The 17,638-nt window shown below is 39.2% G+C and overlaps 1 protein-coding gene across 2 annotated transcripts in view; it reads left to right on the plus strand.

Annotated features, from left to right (window-relative positions):
- Nucleotides 1–17,638, plus strand: part of PATJ (PATJ crumbs cell polarity complex component) — a 363,529-nt gene that overhangs the window by 209,550 nt on the left and 136,341 nt on the right. For both annotated transcript variants that reach the window (XM_030323890.1, XM_030323891.2), the window contains exon 28: nt 3,515–3,711. In XM_030323890.1, the coding sequence (XP_030179750.1) occupies nt 3,515–3,711 (197 nt within the window). The remainder of the gene's footprint in view (nt 1–3,514; nt 3,712–17,638) is intronic.

Consider the following 17,638-nt stretch of genomic DNA (forward strand, 5'->3'; position numbering starts at 1 on the left):
TGAGCTGTGTCCCTCAAGTTTGATACCTAGAATTATAATTTGTATTCATTTTTGAGTACTTTATTCCCTCATTTCTGTAATTATTTCCCTTTTAAATCTTGGGCTTTTAATAAACATTAATGTATTTCTAAATACCATGGAGTTTTAAAGTTTATTTTTTATTGTTGATTTGCAGTTTTTCAAGACGCTGGGGTGGCTCACTTGGTCGAGCATCTGACTCTTAATTTTGGTTCAGGTCATGATCCCAGGGTCATGGGGTTGAGCCCTGTGTTGGGCTTTGCTCTAAGTGTGGAGACTGCTTAAGATTCTCCCTCTCCCTCTCTCCCCCTCCCTCCCCCTCTCCCACCCCCCCACCACACCCCCTCCCCCCGTCCCTCTCCCTGACTTGTGCTCTCTCTCTAAAATAAAATACTTTTTTTTTAATTTATAGTTTTTCATAGTTTTATTGCACTGTGTTCAAAGACACAGCCTATATGATATTGATTCTTTTTGAAGTTTCTTTTATGGCCCAGCACACTGTTTGTGTAACTGTTCTGTGTGTGCCTCCCCAGATGTGTGTATTTTCTGTCAGGTGGAGAGCTCTCTTATATCCATTACTTTGAGCTTATGGTGTTGTTAAAGTCTTCAGTATCTTTTTTAAATCATCTCTTTCTGCTTTATTATTTTCTGAAAGGGATGTGTTAAAATTTATGTTCTATTTGGTTTTCTTAGCTGTAGTGGCATTTAACTTTCTTAACCCTGTAACTCCAACAAACAAAGCAGATCAAAGTGTTCAGTGGTCCCGTTGAATCTGAGAGAAGAGATCTTACATCGAGTGTCCTCTCAAGGCCCATCCTCAGGGGACCTCAGGACACCTCTGTAGAATCCCCAGTTGGAATTTCTGTAAACCTTGTACTCTGGTTTCTTATCACTCACCCACTAACCCAGAGAATTTTCAGTTCTCAGCCAAATGGGCTCTCACATGCTCCTCCTCACTCCACCTGCAGGTATGCTTCTAAATTTGCTATTCCCCCTACAAGGCTCTTCTCATAACCAAATTCTGTGCCTTACTCAAAATGCTTCTCAAATTCTGCTACTTCCGTGAAATGTCTTCTAGACACGTCAGTTCTTAAAACTCTAAAAGCAACTATTGCTCATAACAATTGAGTATTTATTCACTGACCTAATTCACTAATAAATGAGTATTCAGGACCAGGACCTGTGGTGATTGGAACTTCTATTTAAATAATTGTAGTTGTTGGGACACCTGGTGTCTGAGTCATTTGAGCATTCAACTCAGGTCATGATCCCATAGTCTTGGTATCGAGCCCTGTGTTGGGCTCCACACTGAGCATGGAGCCTGCTTAAGAGTCTCTCCCTCTGCCCATCTCCCCCACTCATGCTCTCTCTTTTTCTACAATATAAGTAAATAAATGAATGAATGAATGAATGAATGAATGAATGAATAAATAAATAAATAAATAAATATTTTGGGGGGGTTTAATATTTGTTGTATTTGTTTCCCTCGTTTTGCTGTGTAAGCATCTTGAGGGTAATGCGTGTCCACATCTCTATTCATTAAAATAGTCACCTAGCATCTTGTTCCTGGAAGTTGAGCAACAGAAACACTTTGAGCTTACTTACTTTAACCTTAATATGACTTTATATTTTTTTCCTATATAGAGGGTGGTTTTGTTACATTGCAAGATTTGTATTTTACTGTATTTTGCTAAATGCGTTCTTTATTATTAATAATAAGCTTTATTTGTAAAAGTTAAGATTCTTTTCTTAAAGTGTTTTCATTTCAGAGAAAGAGAGGAGAGAGGGAGAGAAAGGGAGAGAGAATGTGTGGGAGAGGGGCAGAGAGCTGTGTACTGAGGATCCGAAGTGGGGCTCCGTGCTAACAGCAGAGAGCTCCATGCAGGGGCTCAACTCATGAACCATGAGATCATGACCTGAGCCGAAGTCGGACGCTTAACCAACTGAGCTGCCCAAGTGCCCCAAGATTCTTTTCAAAATCACTGTAAAGCAAGCAGATTTATTCTCTTTTCTAAAATAAGCAGCCATTTATATGGTTAATTCTTTTAATGCGAATTTACATATAAAGTATTTTTAAATTTACTCTCATAAGGCAGTGTTTGTTAGGTCTGGTAAAGTGATACAATGGGCTAGGCACTTCTCCTCCTCCCCCTTGGCACTAATTATTCGAGTTCAGCTTTGAATTTGTAAGGTTCCTTGTAAGGATAGCAAACCTGAGTCAAGAAGCATTAGACTGAGCAGAGAGAGTTCTGAGATAGTCACAATCTACAAACTGGTTATTCAGCTGATAAGATGATTGTATCACACTGTAGGTATCAACCTTTGAGCTGCAGCAACACATCTGGCCTGAGCTGGTGCTGTATGGAGTACAAGACATACTTAAAGTGGCATCATCCCCCACCCCGATCTGCTAGTGTGGCTTTGTTGCACATAATCAACACAAAGCCTAACCAGCCAAATCCTAAAATAGGTAATTTAGACCATAAAGTAGAAAGAGCAAGGAAAGACAGAAGATTGAATGAAAGAATTATAGAGTATCTATAAGCCATGTGCTACTAAGTCCTTTAATGTGTATTTTTATTTCATTTCCGTAACATTCATGAAGTGGGTGTTATCATGCCCATTTTACAGGTGAAGAAGTAGAATTCCACAGAATAATCTGTTAATTATTGGACCTTGAGTAAGTGGTTGATTTTTGTACTGAATTGAGATCCGACCGCTAAATCAACATCCTTAATTCCCCCTTGTTTTTACTCATTTAACATGCAAGGATTTATACCCTTTGTATACTTAACTGTAATTATTTAGAATTAATTGTTGAGGCTCCTGGGTGGCTCAGTCAGTTAAGTGTCCGACTTCGGCTCAGGTCATGATCTCACAGTTCATGGGTTCGAGCCCTGCATGGGGCTCTGTGTTGACAGCTCAGAGCCTGGGGCCTGCTTCAGTTTCTTTGTCTCCCTCTCTCTGCCCTTCCCCTACTCACTCTCTGTCTCCCTCTCTCTCTCTCTCAAAGATAAAAAAACTTAAAAAAATTTTTAAGAAGAGAATTGTTGATTTTCTTTCCTACTGGATAGCAAGTCCATGAGAATAGGAATGTTGTCTGTTTTGTTCAGCATGATATCTCTCTTGTCATATAGCTGGTGATCAGTATATGTTCTTTGTTTCCTGCCCACCCTCTCTCTTTTTTGGAAGGAGACAGGGAAGCCAGGGTTTCTACCACATTGTCTTAGGGAAGAAAATAATGCACAGAAAGTCTGGGCCAATGTGACCTGAACAATCAGAGAAGGTTTTATGGCTGAACTAACCTTTTTAGATGGAGATGGAATAATTAACTGGAACCTATACATACAGATATTAATGACCTCTACTACTTCGTTCTCAGAAAGAGACCATCATGGTGGAGGAATCACGGTATGGATGGGAACATGCCGACGCCTTTAAAATATAGATTCAAGTGCTCTATTTAAATTATTTTACCCTTTTTTTTTTTTAATAGAAAAAATCAGGCAAAGATATGCAGACCTGCCTGGAGAATTGCACATTATTGAGCTTGAAAAGGATAAGAATGGACTTGGACTCAGCCTTGCTGGTAATAAAGACAGGTCACGCATGAGCATATTTGTGGTGGGAATTAACCCGGAAGGACCTGCTGCCACGGACGGGCGAATGCGTATCGGAGATGAACTGTTGGAGGTGAGGGGCATAGATTTTTAATTTCTCTTTTGCTAAGGTGAAGGGGTGAAGAGGATACTCTGCAGGAAAATGAGGTGATGGGGAAGAATGTTACAAATTATGTTTTCTTTGACTATTCAAAATCATTTTCCAGAGGAAGAACAGAAATCATATTGTCGCTTGCAAATGTTACTTGCTGCTTGAGTAAAAACTAGTCTTGAAAATAATTTAGGGACCCTTAAGTTAAAATCTCATGGAAGCATATTGAAAGAACAGGATTTGTTTTTAACATATATTCCAAAATGTTCAAAACTAAATTGTGTATTTATCTACTATTATTCATATTTATCAGAATTCTCTTTAGCCTTAGAATAAACTAGAAGTATGGCATTTGTTTTTGTTGTTGTCATTTAGTTTTTTGGGAAGGTGTTAGAACCAACAAAACTTTGTGAACTGGTTTTCAAGGCTTGGCTAATATCTGTGAAGTTGATGACGTGGGCTAAGGCCATATAGATTCCTTATTTAGGAATAGGATAAAGGTAAGAAGGGCTAAGGAGACAGCTCATTCTTTGCCAACTACTCTCTAGATGATTTCATCAGTAATCTGAAAAGGTTATTCTTGTTTTCCTCAACTTAAAGTCAGGGGTTTTTTTTTCTTTATTTTTTTTAAGTTCATTTATTTTGAGAGAGAGAGAGAGAGCAAGAGAGAGAGCGTGCACACACAAGTCAGGGAGGGGCAGAGAGAGACAGGAGAGAGAGAATCCCAAGCAGACTCTGCACTGGCAGTTCAGAGCCTGATGCAGGGCTCAAACGCAACGAACCAGGAGATCATGACTGCAGCCCAAGTCAGACACTTGACCACCTGAGCCACCCAGGCACCCTTAAAGTCAGAGTTTCTGTTCTGAGTTTATCTTACTTTGATATTCATTTGCTTGTTAAGAGTCTTTGATTCATTCAGCAAACATTGTTTGAGTGTCTCTTAGGACCGGACACAGAAAGAAAGATGAATGCATCCATTCCCTTCAGTCAGATAGCTCACAGTCTAGAGGAAGAAAACAGACATAAAAAGATAGTTGCACTGCAAAATAAAAAATATAATAATAACAGCAGCTTATATATACTCGGTGTCAGACAAGCAACCTCTTTTACTAGTGGGGTCACAGAGTAAACGCTGCTGGGATTCAGTATCAGGCAGTTTGACTTCTCAGCTCTCTGTTAACCAGTGCACTCTGCAGCCTCTGAGATAAGATGCTCCAACACTTGGACATTTAAAGGACCTGAATCACAGAGGCAACGAGTATCAGGCTGCTCACTGAAAATGAGGGTTACTGATTTTGCATTTTATGATTTCCTCTTCAGACCTTGACTCAAAATAGAATTCATAGGCACCCATAATCTGACTTGCTTCATGATATTTACAGCCCAAACTGGTCAGACACCACTGTGCGACCATGAACATCATGCCTTTTTCCTAAGCCTCAGTAAGTTACTCCCCCTCTAAAAGCCGTTTCCACAAAGAAGTCACTTTTGGAATTACTTTTCTTGTTGTTTTGTAATACAGCATCAAGAAAGGGACCCACACTGGGTAGTAGCAATGACCTGCATAATCATTAAGTAAGCAAAAAATCAAAGGTGGCAGTACATAATAAGCAATATAATTCATCACTTCACATTTATTTCCTTTGGCTGATGCTTAGAGACTTCAGCAGTGAGGCTACACTGGTGGTTGTGGTAATCAAAGTGAAAGTAGAAACTAATTTACTGAGTTATCACTGGTACGTAGGTGCCCTCACATTTGTATTCAGTATTCCCAACAGCCCTATCCGGTAAGTACTGGCACTGTCCCCATTTTGTCGATAAGAAAACTATGCAAGTAATTTGCCTAATATTACAGAACTAAGTTACTAGGTTTCAGTAAGAACCCAGGCTCACCGGACTCCAAGATTCAGGCTCTAAGTGTGCCCTGTGGTGCTTCAACCAAACCCCATTTGTTTTGGATCCATGAGAATCCTGATTTATGATCCTCTAACCTTTATGGAATCACGATCTGAAGTTCCTCTGTTATATATACGTAGACATGGATTTCCTATCTTGTATGTGAAAATGTTCCAAAGGCAGTAATGTAGAACACAAAGATTCTAGTTCTAGTCTCTCTATCTTATTAAGACTCAAGATGGAGGGGTGCCTGGGTGGCTCAGTCGGTTGGGCGCCTGACTCTTGATTTCAGCTCAGGTCATGATCCTTTGGTTTGTGAGTTCAAGCCCCACATCGAGCTCTGCACTGACAACGTGGAGCCTACTTGGGATTCTCTCCCTCTGTCTCTGCCCCTCCTCTGCACTCGTGCTCTCGCGCTCTCTCTCAAAAATAAACTAAAAAAAAAAAAAAAAAAAAAAGACTCAAGATGGAATAATGGCCCTTGGGATCCAGACCAACAGGAGCACTGGTATATTATTTCCCTGACACTGTATTAGATATGGTAAGAAATGAGCGGTGCCTGCCAAGTAATGAGCATGTGTTACAGTCCATACACGAAAGTCTACTGTGTATAGGGCAGCCAGCACTGAACTTGGAAGACCTGCTTTCACTTCTCCCAGTTCTTCCAGTTATTAGTTGCATTTCAGAAGGGGCTTAATTAACAAAGTGCACTGCACATAGTTGACTGTTCATTAGATCACATTTTCCTCCCTTGCAGACAGAAAGTTCAGATCTCTGTTTTCTAGGCTAAACACTAGAAGAGCTCTCTTGTCTGAAAAAGGATATTAACATCTTGCCATATTGGACCCCACCTATTCTTTTTTTTCTTGAACTTTCTGAATTTGGCTCTTTTGTTGCTATTCAACAACTTTATCTTCTTGCAGAGGTGGAAAGAACAAGAAGATTAAACATGGCAATGAGTTGATCTTCCTCCAATCCTCCCTGATTCTCTTCTCTAAAAAAATGACCAATAAATATATGTTGGAACATAGATTCTAGCATCCTGTATCTTTGGCTAATTACTTATCTTCTTTAACCCTCAGTTGCGTCATTTATCAAATGAAAATTACTTATTCAGCAAGTATCTTGCTATGCATCTCTCACGCAAGAAGCAGTGTATGAACAAAGTGCTGATTTTACATCAGTAAACAAAATCCATGGTACCTGTTCTCATAGAGCTTATAGTCTAGTGACTGCATAGCATCAACTTTCGAGGGTGTTCTGAGAATTAATGAGAAAAGGTAGGTCAGATTTTTGCCACAGTATCTGGCGCAAAGTAACACGTGTCAACTGATATTATTTATAAAATAATATTTTCATGTGGATTTGTGTGTCTGGATTTTTTTTACTTTGTTTATGTTAATACATTTGCCTCTGAAAGTATGTCCCAAAGGGAAGCCATTATTTTCCTCAATAGCTCCATGTAGCATCTTAAAAAACTAAGAGAATGGAAACATGCACAGACCGGTTTCTTAAGCATTTATAACCCATCTTCTCATGTGACTTTTGGCTGTAGGTCAGGGATGATGGGAAAAAAATTTGTGTGGGAAACATTTCCCTGGTTTCTTTTTATAGCTGAGAAAAATTTTTATTATTTCTCTATGATATGCAAGGAATTTGTATAGTGCATGATAGCAAATCCAATGTGCTTTTTTTTATGGTTTATTTTATTTATGTATTTAAAAAAATTTTTTTAATGTTTATTTATTTTGAGAGAGAGAGAGACAGAGAGAGACAGAATGCAAGCAGGAGAGGGGCAGAGAAGAGGACACGCAGAATCCGAAGCAGCTCCAGGCTCCGAGCTGTGAGCACAGAGCCCGATGCAGGGCTCGAACCCACAGACCATGAGATCATGGCCTGAGCTGAAGTCGGACACTCAACCTACTGAGCCACCCAGGCACCTGTTATTTATTTATTTTTGAGAGACAGAGCACGAGCAAAGGTAGGGGCAGAGAGAGAGGGGGTACACAGAATCCGAAGCACGCTCCAGGCTCTGAGCTGTCAGCACAGAGCTGATGCTGGGTTCAAACCCACAAAACCGTGAGATCATGACCTGCGCCAAACTCGGACAGTTCACCGACTGAGCCACCCAGGTGCCCTAAATCCAATGTGCTTTTGAACCAAGAGTAGGAAATTGATTTAACGATAAATACCAGAAAAGCCGAAAGCCAATGTTAAAATAGCTGTTCTTTGGATATTGCAGAGCAATAGATAGTAGAAGGACACTGCATTGTGTGGCAGGCATTCAGAGTGGGCTTTTAGATTACACTACTAGGTCTCTGGGCTAGTGCAAATCTTGTATATTTGCTTACCCACCCACACTCCATTTCTTTTGTGACTTCTCTCCCTGATGAGGTAAAGTCATCTGTGTCTTGATTGTTTTTGCAACTCCACCATTTATTCCCGTTCTTTCTCAGGACTGCTTTGTGCTATTGTTGTGTCACTACTTGTGCTGCGAGCTTCCTTTATTATAGGTGATCTGACTTATTTTAGGCCCCAAGATGAGGCTGATTTATAGGGAGGAGAAAAGAGCTTGGTCGAACGTGCATTGTGCCTTCTTTGAAGTCAGAAGCTCTGCTTCTTACCGGAGCCTGTCTGCGACTGATTTCTGGCACGCCATTCACCAGCAGTTTTCTTGCTATGGGACTGCATTGTTACAGTGCAGGAGCAGCCCGCAAGTTCGTCGATCGATGGCCCAGTCATGTATAAAAGAAATCTTACGTTAAGCCCCCAGAAGACAATGTGATTAAATCTCAGCTTCTTTACCCTTTACCACGATGCTGGTGTGGGGGCTCTGAATTAATTTCAAAGGCATTAGCATATAATTACCATGTAGACTGGAATGAGACTTGCAACCAGAGCATTGGCTTCCCTGAGCAATTAGTCCAGAAAATACACAGGCCTGGGCATGGCGCTGTCCTATGGAATATAGGATTTATTTATAATCTCCCCTACAGTGCAAGTGTGGGAAGAGAGAGTGGATAATGCTGCATGGGGAATTGGAGTGGATTTGTCAGGTTAGAAAATCAGCCAGAAGCAGCAGGGTGGGTGGCACAAGACCTGCACAGTTGATTGGGCCAGCCTGGAGAGCTGCGTCTCATCGGCCCCCACGCCCTGCGCCACAGAGCACGCACATTCCCTTTGGGACATTTGCCTGCAGGATAACCAAAGCTGAATGTTGTTATTTTTCACGTGTCTAACATGTTTACTTAAGAGCCACTAGAAATAAAAAGCACAATACTTCCCATATTTGCCAGGAATGAAGACGTAGAACCACAAGTGAACTCGGATCTTACTGTCTTGTTATGTTTATTTCGTAAGAGAAAAAAGAACAGAAACCATAAAACTTCAGTGACTGGCCCAGGTACTCATAGCTGCTTTGTGGCAAAACTCCTACCTGAGGGCTCTTACCACCTCCCTGGTCTCAACACTGGTTCTTCGTCCTCTGCTTGTTGCCAGTGAATTATTTTTGAAATGTTCGGAAGACTTAAATGTGATTTAGAAGTGCAGAAGGGTACTAAACAAATCACTAGCCTTTGTGCAGCTGCAGATAAGATTCTTTCTAATTTTCAGTCAAGTTTCTGTCACCTTAGATTGGCTCTTTTAGATTATTGCCATACATGGATGTAATTTTATGACATGTGCTTCTTTTTTTTATTTTTTTTTAAATTTTGTTAAATGTTTATTTATTTTTGAGAGAGACAGAGACAGAGTGTGAGAGGGGGAGGGGCAGAGAGAGAGGGAGACACCGAATCTGAAGCAGGCTGCAGGCTCTGAGCTGTCAACACAACCCAACGTGGGGCTTGAACTCACGAACGATGAGATCATGACCTCAGCCGAAGTCAGATGCCTAACTGACTGAGCCACCCAGCCACTCCCTGATGAGTGCTTCCTAATGCAATAATTATGCCCTAAGAGACCTCATGTAATAAAATATCCCATTGGAGAAACACTAGTTTGAGGACCAGAAAGAAGACTAAAGGAAAGCAAAATTGCAATATATTTTTCCTAGTTTTATTAAGAGATAGGTTCATAATAGCTAAAAGTGCAAAAATAAACTGACCAAATTTTTTATCGTGTCAGTGGTTTCATGAGTGTTAAACATATTTTACATTTTAAACAAGTAATTTATTTTATGTCTGTTATTTCTCACTGCACTTGTTGTTAAAACTTTACAAAAATAAATACTTTTAGCAGAATCCTGAATATAACCTTCCACATATGCATAGCTAAAGTGACCCCATTTGGGAGCTCTTAAAATAGTCTAGAGCCCAATTCACAACTCTGAAAGTCAACAGAAGAATATGGTCAACCTCACACATAAAGGGGCCTCTCCTGTGTGTGTAACATTTTTTCTTTCTTCACAGTGCAGCCTCCTGGTTATTACAGCATATAATCAATAGCTGTCTGTGTCTCGTTAAGTCATCTTTCCCAAGTTATCTATTGTATGATATCCAATATGAGTTACAAAAAGATGTACTCATTAAGAGAACATTTGGGGTAGGAAAGCGGTATTAGGAATTGAGTTCACATCGAATACTTACTGTTTTCAAGTCAGTGCTAAATACTTTATGTGCATTATCCTAACTTTTATAACAAACCGATGAAAGTAGGTGTTATTTTAATCCCCATTTTACAGATAAGGAAACTGAGATCTGAAGGGGTAGAGTCAACAGGCAAACACTAACTTTTTCTGACTCTAAAGTTCTTACGTTATTTCATTGTGGATTAATCATGATTCTAAAAAGTAACAAGTGGGGACTCTTGGCTGGCTCAGTCAGTAGAGTGTGCGACTCTTGATCTCAAGGTCATGAGTTCGAGCCCCACGTTGGGCAAAAAGCCTACTTAAAGTGGTAAGTAAATTTCTCATCATTTTGTAGTTTGGGTAGATTAGATTAATGCAGTTATTCTGGTGCCAGTTCAAAATATCTGAAATAGTCTCTCACAATGCAATACCATGTTACTTTTTATCTTCTTAAAATTGAATGCCACTTTGAATTCAATAGAAGAATGCAGTCAGTGAAATTACAGCCATCTCTCAAAAATCAAAGAAGAAAAATAATCTGGTTTTGAGGTTATTCTTGTCCAATTTGAGAGCTTCTCTGAACTTCATAATTTAAGAGCTTTCCCCCTCAAAACCATTGTAAAGGTAAGGTTTTATTTTCAGGCTGCAGGAAATATTATGTAAGACCTAGCTCATATTGGGTGGCCTCATTTTTCTCTGTATTTCTTGCATGAAGTCTTAGAACTTTATCTCTGCCCTTTTAGTTTCTGTCTCTGGCTTGTTGGGGGAAGAGTTTTAATTATTTAGTCACACTTCATTGTCTTTATACTGCTGAAATATTTGGGCTAAAAGTCTATGTTCTTACTGATCTTTGAGAGGAATGACAATCATTTAATTTTTATTATTGCAGTCCTCATTATCACTGTACAAAAGCTTTATGTGAGATTTCTACAGTGAACCGCATTATCTTAAAATCAGAGATAAAGTGCTGTGAAAGAGAAAGTGCCTTGGAAGCAGAAAGTAAAAACGTGAGGATAATCAAAGAAACTTAGATTTACTGTGAAAAGAATATAAAAAACAGGGAAGGGAACGTATGCTGGGGAGAAAGTTGCCATTTGAAATGAATAATTGGTCTTTAGCAGTATGTCTCAAGACTCTTCTTTCTGCAGTTTCCCCTCAGCTCTTACATGACTTGTTGGGGTAATTCTCCAGGTCCCTGTTCCCTGCTTTTTCCAGTTTCTTCTCTACCTCCTTCCAGTCCTATTCATTGCCATCATAATGACCATACTGAAATGCAGTCTAGAAAGATATACTCTTAGATTATGGCGAAGGGTCTCCTTATATCAACCTCAGCATATAACTTATGCCTGTATTTTGCTCCATTTGCACAATGGAAATTTCTTGTAGTCGCTATGAAGTCTTGAGGCATGAAGCCTGAAAGAAAAGTGTTAATGAAAATTCTTATTTCCGGGTTTGACTTCCTAATGATATCAGACAGCTGCTTAAACTTGTCAAAAATGTGGTTGTATATGTTTTAATTATAGTTTTTAAGGAGTAGGCCTAAAATCAGTAATCCAACCTGAGAATCAGATGTTCTGCTCCAAAGAGTAGCCATCAGCCTATTTCTCATTATTTAGAAAAAAAAACTTTTAGTGTTTATTTGTTTTTCAGAGAGAGAGAGAGAGAGAGAGAGAGACAGGGACAGGGACAGGGGAGGGGCAGAGAGAAAGGGAGACACAGAATCCCAAGCAGACTCCAGGCTGGGCTGTCCAGCACAGAGCCTGATGCAGGGCTGGAACTCACGAACCGTGAGATCATGACCTGAGCCAAAGGCAGATGCTTAACCAACTGAGCTACCCAGGCGCCCCATATTTCTCATTATTTTAAGTCAGGAAAGTTGATTGCATTCATTACACATGAACCCCAACTCCTCCTCCCGCCAATTTTCTAAAATGTTACTGAAACGCAATTAAAAAAAAGTGCATGTAATAACACAGTCATGTTAGGATATGAAGTGTGGACTGTCACCCAACAGTATGATTGCTACACAGTTGCATTGTGTACAATAACACGGCTTCCAGTTCACTACAGCAGCATTCAAACTGCACATCCTTCTTGCTGCTAGTGAGTATGGTTCCAACACCGGTCTGCGATTCTGCATTAGGAATATGCCCGGAGGACTGTTCCCTCACAGCATCTCATTTAAAATGTTTTGCTCTGTATTGGGGATGTAGATACAAAAGTTCCTATGTAAACATTTACTGAAAAATACTTTATTGAGAGTATATGCAGGCCCTATGAACTTTGAGTACTGAAAATCAGAAGGTATTCTATTGGGAAAACCTTACCTGGAAAGTATACCCATATGTGGTTTTCCTCCTTTTAAAAAAACTCTTAGCATCTATAAAGTAAGCCGAATTATGTAATGAAAGCCTTTCTGTAGAGCTATCACACGGTTCAACACATTATTAACACTGTCATTTCTGTATCACCTGTACCTCCATATGTCCACACCTATGCAATTATTTTTATAGTGAAAGGGAGGGATAAAATTTACAGAAAAAGAAATGCACAGATAGTCTCTGTCTAATTTGACAATTATATACCCCTGAATAATCCAAATATGTATCATTTTTGTCTCCCCAGAATTGTTCTCATGTACTTTCCCTCTGGAATCTTTCATTCCATCACGGGGAGGCAAACACTGCATTGATGTTGGTTTTGTTTCCTTTCATGGGTTTTTCCTATTCTAGAACTTCACAATATGGAATTATACAGTTGCACTCTTTTGTGTCCAGCTTCTTTGACTTCGCCTATGATTCATCTGTGCTATGCATATATTAGTAGTTTGTTCCTTTTTGTGGCTGATGATATTCCATTGTATAACTACCACAATTTCTCAGTTTACCTGTAGATGGACTTTTGGATTTTTTGCAGCAGTGACTCTGGAAAGAAACATTTGTGTGACAGATCTTCCTGAGGACAACTGTTTTCCTTTTTCTTGGATAAATATTAATGGTAAATGAGCGGGACACAGAGTGGTTGTGTGCTTAACTTCAAAGAATCCGCCACACCTTTGTCAAGTAACTGGGCCATTAAACATTCTCACCAGCGAGTGTGTGAGGCATTCTGGTTGTTCTACAACCTAGCTCCTCTGGTCGGTGTGGCTTTAATTTACTTTTCGTTTTTTAAAGTTCATTTATGTATTTTGAGAGAGAGTACACATATAAGCGGTAGAGAGAGCAGAGACAGACAGACGAGAGACAGACAGAGAGAGAGAGAGAATCCCTAGCAGGCTCTGCGCCATGAGTGTGGAGTTTGACGTGGGGCTTGAACTCACAAACTGTGAGATCATGACCAAAGCCAAAATCAAGAGTTGACGCTCAATGGGCTGAGCCCCTCAGGCGCCCCTACATTTCTTGTTGACTGATGATGTTGAACACTTTTCTTGTTTAGCAGCCCTTCAGATAGATTCTTTTCTTTTATAGTTACTGCCCTAAGAATTCTTGGCCTACCTCCAATAATCGCAAGTAATTTTTCTATATTTTCTTCTAAAAACTTTATGGTTTTAGCTTTTATGTTTAGGTTCTGTGATCCATCTTGAATTAATTTTTATGTGTGGTGTGAGATAGGATTTGAGGTTATTTTTCCGTGTGAGTACCTACTCGTTCAAGCACCATTTGCGAAAAGACTTTTTTCCCCCATTGACTGCCTTTGCGCTTTGTCAAATATGAAATTACCATATAACTATGTGTCTATTTTTGGACTCTCAGTCCTCTTCTATTAATCTGCCATCACGCTGCCTTGATTAACATATCTTTACAGCAAGTCCTTGAATTAAGGTAGCACCAAGTCCTCATTTTGTTATTTTTTGAAAGTTGTTTGGCTCTTCTAGCTCCTTTGAGTTTCCATATGAATCTTAAAACCAACTTGTAAATTATTAATTTTTTTAACAAAGTCAGCTGGGATTTTTGATTGAGATTGTATTGAATCTATAGTTTAATTTAGGGAGGCTAAACTTCTTGACAATATGGAGTCCTCCAAATTATGAATGTGATTATTCCCATTTATAATTTTTCTGAAGTGTTTCATAGTTTGCAGTGTAGAACTTTTGCATTTTCAGGTAAGTGTATTCCTATGTATTTTGTATTCAGTGCTCTTATAAGTGGAATTTTTATCTTTCATTCTTTTTTGTTGCTAGCATGTAGAAATACAATTGATTTTCATGTATTTGTATATTGACCTTGTATCCTATAATCATGCTAACCTAACTTTTTACTTCTAGTAGTTTTTTGTTGAGTCCCTTAGCATTCTCTGGAGGTAACTGATCATTTCTCCATGTATAGGGAGTTTATTTCTTCCTTTTCAATCATTGTGACCTTTATCCTCCTTCCTTCTCTCACCTTCTGTTCTCTCTTTCTTGTGTGCTCCTAGTCTCAGGAAGCCATTGGTGTCGGATGATTAAATAAGACCTTAGCTGTATGTAGGTTTTTCATAAGCAAAGGAAATTCCTTTCCATTTCTAATTTGATAAGAGGGTTTTCCATTTAAATTACAATTTGACATTATATTTTGTCAATGCTTTGTATGGCACCTGCTTAGGTTATCTATATATGTTTTTAAATGAAATTTAAGTTTATCACACAAAAAGACACTGGCTAAATGGCATTGTTCAAACTCTTTATCATAATATTCAAAATCATTCAAGAGATATCTTTGTTTTTGGTGGTGGAGGGGTGGGGGATGCCTGGGTGGCTCAGTCAGTTAAGCATTCAACTTCAGCTCAGGTCATGATCTCATGGTTCATGAGTTCGAGCCCCACGTCAGGTTCTGTGCTGACAGCTAGGAACCTGGAGCCTGCTTCAGACTCGGTGTCTCTCTCTGTCCTCTGCCCCTGCCCTGCCCCTGCCCCCATGCACACCCTGTCTCTTTTTTTTTTTATGTTCTTTTTTATGTTTTTTAATAATGTTTATTTATTTTTGAGAGAGTCCGTCCACGTCTGAGCGAACACATGAGTAGGGGAGGGGCAGGGAGAGAGGGAGACAATCCGAAGCAGGCTCCAAGCTCTAAAGCGTCAGCACAGAGCCCGACCCGGGGCTTGGACTCACAACTGTGAGATCATGGACCTGAGCCGAAGTCGGACACTTAACTGACTGAGCCACCCAGGCACCCTCAGGAGATATCTTTACCTTCCTTTCCAGCTTCTGCCACTGCTTCACTGTTCTGATCCAGCTATATTGAACTACTTAAATAAGTCCTCAATACAGATGAGTATTTCCATCATTCCATTCTTTTGCCCATGTATTTTATTCAGTATACTTGCATAGATGTTTTAAAGACCTAGCCCAATTGTTTTAGCATAAGTTCATGACATTATTTTTCTTACTGCCCTAAATAAAATCAGATATCTCTTCTTTATATACATTGTTTAAATGCTTCTTAACTTTAGGTAATTGACTTGAAATTCAAAGGTGAAGATGACAGAATGGAAAAACAAGTATACTAGCTATTATTTGTTAACAGTACTATTTTTATAAGAGAGATGGCTTGTAATACCAGTTCTATTTTTAACTGTTTTTCTCAGATAAATCCTTTAATCTCTGTTGCCATCTCTTAACTGTAAGATAGAAGAATGGTCAATAATACCTTTAAAAATCTTTCAAACTTGGGGCTCCTGAGTGGCTCTCTCGGTTGAGCATCCAACTCTTGATTTCAGCTCAGGTCATGATCTCACAGTTTATGGAATCAAGCCCTGCATCAGTGAGGAGCCTGCTTGGGATTCTCTCCTTCCCTCTCCCTCTGTCCCTCCTCTTCCTTGTACAGGCGTGTGCACTCTCTCTCTGTCTCTCTCTCTCAATAAATTAAAAACAAATCTTTCAGACTTAATGTTGTCTGAATCTGTGATCTAAATGTTTGCTCCTCAAACATCAGCATATTAATTTAGCCTAATAAATTTCTGATCTCTATTCTGGGGAACGTGAAACTGCAAATCCTTTCTCAAAAATGTTTACCAAACAAATCTCTTTAGCTATATAAGTTGCTCTCAACCAAGTTTGTGTATCAGACTCATAGGAAAGGTTTGCCTAAATAACAACCCTTCACCCCATCCTCTTAGAGGATAACCTCCAAAGGTGGAGCCTAGGTGTACTTTTAACTAGTCAGTATATAACAAATCTTATTAGGAGTCTAGATGTGAATTTTTGCTCCTGTCATAGAAGGACATAAGATGTGCCCTGGAATCCACAAAAAGCAAAGGGAAATGGTCCGTAGTACTTCCTGCCCTTCAACTTGAGTCTCTGTCTCCATACTGTCCCTTTTAAATGCCAAGAGAATAGGGGCTGTGACTGGAAAAATTAGGGCAGGAAAATAAGGTGATTTTTGAGCTGAAGGCTCAAAGTTTTGCACAATATTTAAATATAATTTAAAATTATTTTGACTCTAAATTTTATTTCCCATCCTTACTTATGTTTCTGGCTATGACTCAAAAGTATTAGGTTAGCAAATAGATTTTAATTCTAATTGATTCCCTAACATACTAAGTTGTCATAAAGGTGTTACTTCTTATTGCTACTTTTGTCTTTCTAACTTACAGATTATGCTTTTTTATATGTTTTTAAAATAACATGTAATCATAAAAAATTGTAATGGTTTAGGTAAAAGTAATAATCTTCCCTCTTTTACCTTTGTAATACTACTCCTCTAGAAGTAACCCCTGTCAACTTATCATCTTTCCTCTTGATCTCATGCACAGTCACATACATTGTGCAAACAGATTTTAAAGTTAATTAATGTACACAAACAGGATCATAATTCGCATACCTTTTTTACTGAATGATATGTCATTTATGATATATATTATTTAGATGTCAGTACAAATAATACTATAACATACTGCTGTATATGTCTTTGTGCAATTGTTTGAATATGTGGCATAGAAAATATCAAATTATCTTTCTTCAGTGTTACACAAAATTTCTGCTCCTCTAACAGCTTGTAAAAGAAGTTGTTTCCCACCCGCCAAATCTAGCAAACACTAGATGTAATCAGACCATAGCCAACCTGCCAGATGCAGGGGTTTTTTTTTTTAAAGATTTTTTTGTTGTTGTTTATTTACTTTTGAGAGAGAGACAGAGTGAGTGCTAGTGGGGGAGGGGCAGAGAGAGGGAGACATAGAATCTGAAGTAGGCTCCAGGCTCTGAGCTGTCAGCACAGAGCCCGACGCGGTGCTCGAACTCACGAACCGTGAGGTCATGACCCGAGCTGAAGTCGGCCGCTTAACCAGCTGAGCCACCCAGGTGCCCCAGATGCAGTTTTTTTAAATTGAATAAAAATTATTTACTTATATATCATACATATACACATGAGGAAGTGACCGAAAGAATAGGACTATACTCTGGTGAGGCAGTTTTTAAAGTCGACACTTGGATTTTTATCTGCCTTCACCACTTTAGAATGAGAACTGGGTGCTGGG

Source organism: Lynx canadensis, chromosome C1 (assembly GCF_007474595.2).
Source record: "Lynx canadensis isolate LIC74 chromosome C1, mLynCan4.pri.v2, whole genome shotgun sequence".
Taxonomy (NCBI): domain Eukaryota; kingdom Metazoa; phylum Chordata; class Mammalia; order Carnivora; family Felidae; genus Lynx; species Lynx canadensis.